General features: G+C 43.2%; 1 protein-coding gene across 1 annotated transcript; it reads left to right on the top strand.

The window, feature by feature from the left end:
• Positions 1 to 1,465: 1,465 nt before the first annotated feature.
• Positions 1,466 to 6,527, top strand: LOC112125944 (cytochrome P450 2K6-like; the record flags this gene model as incomplete). The annotated part of the gene is made up of 3 exons (XM_026661364.2): positions 1,466 to 1,725; positions 4,661 to 4,823; positions 6,378 to 6,527. Coding segments are annotated over exons 1-3 (499 nt in total), but the record flags the coding sequence as incomplete, so codon positions are not given.
• Positions 6,528 to 6,760: the final 233 nt, after the last annotated feature.

Here is a 6,760-nt window from a genome sequence, read left to right as displayed (position 1 = left end):
TTCTACTGCTGTAGTCTGGAGCCCAGCAGTTCTGCCTTACTCTTGGGTAGTTCCAAATCCCTGACAAGGTCATTCAGTTCACCTTGTGTTATGAAGTGTGGTTCAGAGGAGGAGGATGGGAAAAAATGTGGGTCCTGTGACATTGATGGTTCAGGACCAGAAGTTTCATCCTCTTCCTCTTCCTCGTCTGAATCAAGTGAGAATGATTCTGGTGCATCAGGAACCGGCAGTCCTTCTCCGTGGGGTACTGGGCATATAGCTGATGGAATGTTTGGATAATGCACAGTCCACTTTTTCTTCTTTGACACACCTTTCCCAACTGGAGGCACCATGCAGAAGTAACAATTGCTGGTATGATCTATTGGCTCTCTCCAAATCATTGGCACTGCAAAAGGCATAGATTTTCTTTTCCTGTTCAACCACTGGCGAAGATTTGTTGCACAAGTGTTGCAGCATATGTGTGGGGCCCACCTCTTGTCCTGATCTCCAATTTTGCAGCCAAAATAAAGGTGATAGGCTTTCTTAACCATAGTGGTTATACTGCGCTTTTGTGATACAAAAGTCACTTCACCACAAACATAGCAGAAGTTATCTGCACTGTTCACACAAGTACGAGGCATCTCTGCTCACTTTGGCTAAACAGAAATGTGTCCCTTTGCAAAATCAAACACTGACAAATAAGAGAGCACGACACTCTATGATTTCTAGAGGTGATATAGGGCAATTTGTTCAGCAGAGTGATGTAAGCTTCGTTATGATTGCATCATCCATGACTTCTAGGAATAACATGACGCAATTCATATCATGTATGACGCAATACCAGCTTCAGATTGCATCATTCGTTGTTTTGCCTAAAAAGCAAGTACTGTCCAAACCCAGTCATAGATTTATTCATAGATCCAGTCAAAGATGTATTTTAGTCATTTCTGGTTTAAATTGAGATCCCTTCCCTTTATAACTCACTTATCCTCCGCCATTCCCAAGTCAAGGGTCGTATATACTGACCCAATAGCATATCTTGAAAACTAGAGCCAATCAACAATTTTAAGCATCATTTTCGTTCTCAGTGACCCAGAATTAGTAAAGTTTGACTACATTTATTTCAGAAGCATTTTGGCTGTAGAGCAGTGTAACCTTTGCAGAGTTTGCAATTTCACTCTTTATTTAAATCAGTAACTGGACTGACTTTTTTTGCTAAACCGGACTGCTGGGCTTTCAGCCAGCACAATGAGATCCATAGACTTCTCTGTCAACATGTTACATAAGCCTTGGTTTGACAAGCCAGGCACTGCCCCTTTCATTGTATATAGCAATCGTCATTTATTCACTGAATGGGGATTAGCAAATGACTGGGGAGGAGAATAAATTATTTGCAGTCACCTGATAGTTTAAATACTATATTATAGGTAAGGTCTATGCAGTAGCTAATATGACGGGCATTAGTACTTCACGCTGCTAATTTCTGCCAACGGACACTGATCATATTTTTATTGCACCCTTGCATTTTACCCTGTGCAGCAATTTGCTTATTGAAAGGCAATGGAGTGGACGGATCCCATTTCCATATTTTTACTTTTTGTCCTGACTCTTCTGTTTATTATGAAAACTGAAAAATTCTGGAATAGCAACTTCCAAGAGGATTTCCCCCCGGGACCAAAGCCTTTACCCATCATTGGAAATCTGCATATAATGGACCTGAAGAGGCCCTACCGAACTATGCTGGAGGTAAATCCTTTTGGTATTTGTATTATCACATTGTTCACCAAACCACGTTATCCCCAAGGTCAGAGGGTATCCTCCATCTCTTCTACCTGTCACTACCCGGATGTGTAATGCAATGTTAAATATAGGATAATTTCCCCTCACCCTGTGCAGGTTGAGCGAGAGCGACAGAGCTTAGAGATAGAAACCTGTAGTGAAAACCTGGCCTAATCGAAGGCAATAGCAAAACTCCTATTGGCTTCAATATGACCAGGATCTCACCTATGGTGTCCATTTACTTTGGAATGTTATAGATCCCTAACATCAGTCATGTCCATGAACCCAGCATTGTATATAAATGTTCACATGCTTATACTTGCCACATCCAGCATAAATTTGACAGAGCTACTTAGTCATTCTACTGCATGCTAGAAACTGACACAAAGGTCTGGTTTTCAGCTGGATCTGAATAGATTCCACTTTGAGGGGCACACGTTTGCATCAACAAATAAGTCTACCCACTATGAATTCTGGGCGCAAATACAAGTTAGACATTTTACTCTGCAGTTTATGAGTACAAGGTAGATGTTTCAATACTGTAACAGCAGGTGCAAATTTGTATCCACAAACATGCTGCCTTCCCTAAAGATCAGACTCAGAGGAGTCAGAGTTGGGTTGTATGACCATTTCTTTGAATATTTGTCTAAATTACTTTTATCCACAACACATTTAACAAGCAAACTGGACCAAATAGATTCCTGGTGCAACACCACTGACTTCAATGGATGAATTTGGCCCACTATGTTTATCATTCAGTATTCAAGCCTCTACTAGATACATAGATAAAAAGTCTGAAACCTTATGCTCACACTGAACTGAAACGTTATCATTATAGAGAACCCTGACTTGAGAACATATTTTTTACCAAATCCTGCTCTCAGCTGCACCAGCCTAACATTGGAGTAATTGCATCATAGGCAGGGCCGGCTCCAGGCACCAGCTTAACAAGCAGGTGCTTGGGGCGGCCAAGGGAGAGGGGTGGCATGTGCGGCAATTCAGGGGCGGCAGGTCCCTCACTCCCTCTAGGCAGTGGGCGGCGAAAAAGCCAGAGCCGGCCCTGCCTCTAGGAGCGAAGGACCTGCCATTTTTTTGCTTGGGGCGGCAGAAATGCTGGAGCCGGCACTGATCATAAGATTGCCAGGCATCCGGTTTCCGACGTTAAAAATCCGGTTGGCAATGCAGTGGGAGCCCAGGGCTAAGACAGGCTCCCTGTTTGACCTGGCTCCACACAGCTTCCGGAAGTGGCTGCCAGGTTCCTACGGCCCCTAGGCGCATGGGTGATCAGGGAGGCTCCATGCGCTGCCTTCGCACAGAGTGGCAGCTCCCCAATCACCTGCCCCAGCCCCTAGCCCCTTCCTGCCCCAAACCCCTGATCTCTGGGCCCACCCTAGAGCCTGCACCCCCAGCCGGAGCCCTCCCCCCCCTCCCGCACCCCAACCCCAACCCCCAGCCCAGTGAAAGTGAGTGAGGGTGGGGGAGAGTGAGCGACGGAGGGAGGGGAGATGGAGCAAATGGGGAGTGGGACCTTGGAGAAGGGGAAGGGCCTCGGAGAAGGGGCAGGGCAGGGGTGTTCGGTTTTGTGCGATTCGAAAGTTGGCAACCTTACTGCATTATCATCAATGGAGTTACACTGGTTTTATACAAGTGTAGCTGGCTCTGTGGTATTGCTTATAATTAGCTAGAATCATTAACTGTATATCTCCTGTGGTTGTTGAATAATTGTTTTTTTTTTAATTCAATTGCTTTATGAGATGAGTGCAGACAATGACATGACCAGGCCCGGCCCAAGGACTCAGAAGTCCAGGCATCTGAAAATATATCTGCAATGCAAATAAATCAACTTCAAGTTTAGACCAAACAAATCTGGGAAATACAGCTTATAAATAGATTTATGGGTGTGTGTGTACATATAAACAATGAGAATATTTTCAATACTAGCTAAAGACTTTGAAACCAAACTCTCCCTGCATCTTTGAGCCAGCAGAGAAGGAGATTTGATCTGAAAAGCATGAAACAAAAGGAAAATGGTAACATGAGAAACGGAGTTAGGATTTTAAGGTCAAAATGAGGCTAAACTGATTAACAGGTTGGGCAGCTCCTTCACCATGGAGGAGTCCTCAGACCTGCGTAGAGCTAGTATCTCTGGCTCCTGGGTCACCACCCCACATAGCATCTGGCAAACAAGTGGGCGGAGGTATGACTGGTGTGCTGCTGTGCTCCAACAATCCCTAGCTAGTGTAAAGGAACCCGGGGAACCAGTCCAGCCAGCATACTTTAGAGCAGCCCCATGACTGCTCTAAGCTCGGTCTCTGGGCTGCAATAGAACTGGACCTCAGATCAGGGAGGTGCAACCAGCTCCTTTTCACTCTCTATTCCCCACTGAGCTGCACCTTCTGGACACTGGATACAGACAAGAATCTGTCCCTATATTTTCATGGTCGTCATCTAAACAGATTGACTTAGACTGTAAGATCTTTGTCACAGTGACCGTATTTATGCAGCACCTAGCACAATAAGGTTCTAGTCCAGACTGAACACTTTGGGAACTATAGGGTGACCAGCCAGCAAGTGTGAAAAATCAGGACACATTTTTGGATGGGGGGGTCTAGTTGTGTATATAAGACAAAGCCCCTAATATCAGGACGTCTGGTCACCCTAGGGCATTATGACCCAGTGGGAGTTAGACACTTAAATACCTTTGAGGATCTGGGCCTATCATCATAATTAATAATTAAAACATTGAATGATAGCCTTATTACTAACCACTGCTTCTTTTTCTCTGCACGTAGGAAAGAATTTGACATTGGAATAACATTCAGTCATGATGGCAAAATAGTGTTGAACCAGCTGTGACTTTCACTTCTTTCTTTAAGTCATTGTATTTTCTTCCCCATTTAAGCTGTCCAAAAAATATGGCCCAGTCTTCAGCATTCAGATGGGATGCCAGAAAATGGTGGTGCTCTCGGGATACGAGACAGTGAAGGAGGCTCTTGTGAACCAGGCAGATGCATTTGCAGAGAGACCTAAAGTCCCAGTATTTGAAGAGCTTTCAAAAGGATATGGTGACAGTTTTCTTGTTACTCATAAGCCTAACTTACTCAAACAAGTGGAATGGTTTCTCTGTGGAGGGAGCGAATGGCTTAGGGGCTGGCATGCCAATTTGGATCAGTATGTATGTCAATCAGCATACATTAGGAGTAACTTCAGAGAAGCCCATGGACTTGAGGCTAAAAGTGGCGCGAGTGAGAGCAGAAACAGCCTTAATGAGACACGAGTTCCTTAGAACTAGTCATACCCCCTGTACCCATGTCTAAGGGAGACTAAGTTGAAGTCACATACTGCAGAATTGTAAGGAGATGGACACTGAAATGGCAGCGTTGCTGACTTTCATGATATTGTTGTGAGCCTCATGATATTGGGTGTTTTTTATAAAGCCCCAGCTCCTGGAATCATGTGAAAACATCTGCTTGTATTTAAAAAAAAATAGTTTCTAATGGAACCTGCTGGTGAGTATGTTACAGGTTCCACACTGTACTGCTCCACAGAGGACGTGAGTTGTTACAACCCCAAATTACAGTAGCTTGGCTGTTTAGCTCAAACAGTAGCTGCTAGTGCTTTTAGCACTGGAGGTGCTTGATTTAATCCCCTCTGTATCAGCTGTGAAAGCCCCTATTACACTAGCTCTGGTTGAGATAAAAGCTTGAAAATATGAATCTGAAAGACTGAAAACCCAGAAGGCAAGTACAGAACATACAATTTGTTGTTTTTTAAAAATTTGTTACTTTTTAAAATCTTATGATTTTTTGGGGACCTGACTGGTGATTTTTAATGCTTGGGGTTGACAATATGGAAATAGTCTCCTCTCTAGTTTCACTTACACCTTCCCCTGCCTCCCCTTCTGGGTCCTCAGCCACCATCATAGGCCACATAGGATGGTTGTAAATAGGTCTCGGGCAGACAATCTTCCCTATTCGGGAAAGTACACAAGCAAGTTCTTTACTTTAAGCATGTATTTAACTTTTATTGACATCAGTGGGACTTAAGCTATGCTTAAAGTTGAGTGTGTGCTTAATACTTCACTAAATAGAGATGTCTCCCTGAATCAGGGCCTCATTGAGTACAAAGAGATCCAGAGGAAGGGAATGTAACTGATGCCACCTTGGGTAGGACCTCTGAATTTGGCCCATGCTCCAGATAGTGATTTTTCTGAATGATTTTGCTAGACTGAGTGATTATAAAGCTCAATAAATATGTTTTAGAAATTACAATTTAAGGAACTTAGATAAATTCTTCCATCTAATTGATCACACTGCAAAAACATAGCAAATCAATATCATGCAAAAACCATTCTGATTACTGTAGTGTATCAAAAAATGTTAATTTATTATGGTGTGTCTTAAGGCTGGAGGAAATGTTTCTCATTTCAAAATGTCCATGATACTGGGATAGAAAAAACAGAAAAAAATGTAGATAAAATTTTCATGACAAAAAATTTCCCTCCCCCATTTTTGACTAGCTCTAGCGCATCAAAATGAATGTTCTGGGTGTAAGGTTATATCTCTAAGAAGTATTTATTTTAATTATTCTGCTGACTTGAAGCTCTCTCTCCACTTCAGGTGTTATTTTTTCTCATGGCAATAACTGGAAAGTGATGCGAAGATTTACCCTCACGACCTTACGAGACTTTGGAATGGGCAAGAGGGCCATAGAGGACCGGATTGTTGAAGAGTACGGATTTCTGATGAAGGATATTGAATCTCGTAAAGGTGGGTGTGTGTTTCACTCCACAGACACTTCTAACTTTTGTTGCATGTGCCTTTGAAGAGGCACCAAGACAAAATTCGTCATTGTCTCATCCACCATCCACCTTTTTAGGAAATGTCACCATCCATGTTGTGTTGATTTTGACATCTTTTTTTCAGCAACGGGGTGCACTGCGAAGCATTTTGTGAAGCAGTGAGATTTTGCACCACTCTGTTGCTCTCTCTTTCTGCTGGGC

This window comes from Terrapene carolina, unplaced genomic scaffold (genome assembly GCF_002925995.2).
Source record: "Terrapene carolina triunguis isolate 2854851 unplaced genomic scaffold, T_m_triunguis-2.0 Scaffold1051, whole genome shotgun sequence".
In the NCBI taxonomy this organism is placed as follows: Eukaryota; Metazoa; Chordata; order Testudines; family Emydidae; genus Terrapene; species Terrapene triunguis.
The sequence above is the reverse complement of the archived record's forward strand: the minus strand, read 5'-3'. Positions and strand labels throughout refer to the sequence as shown.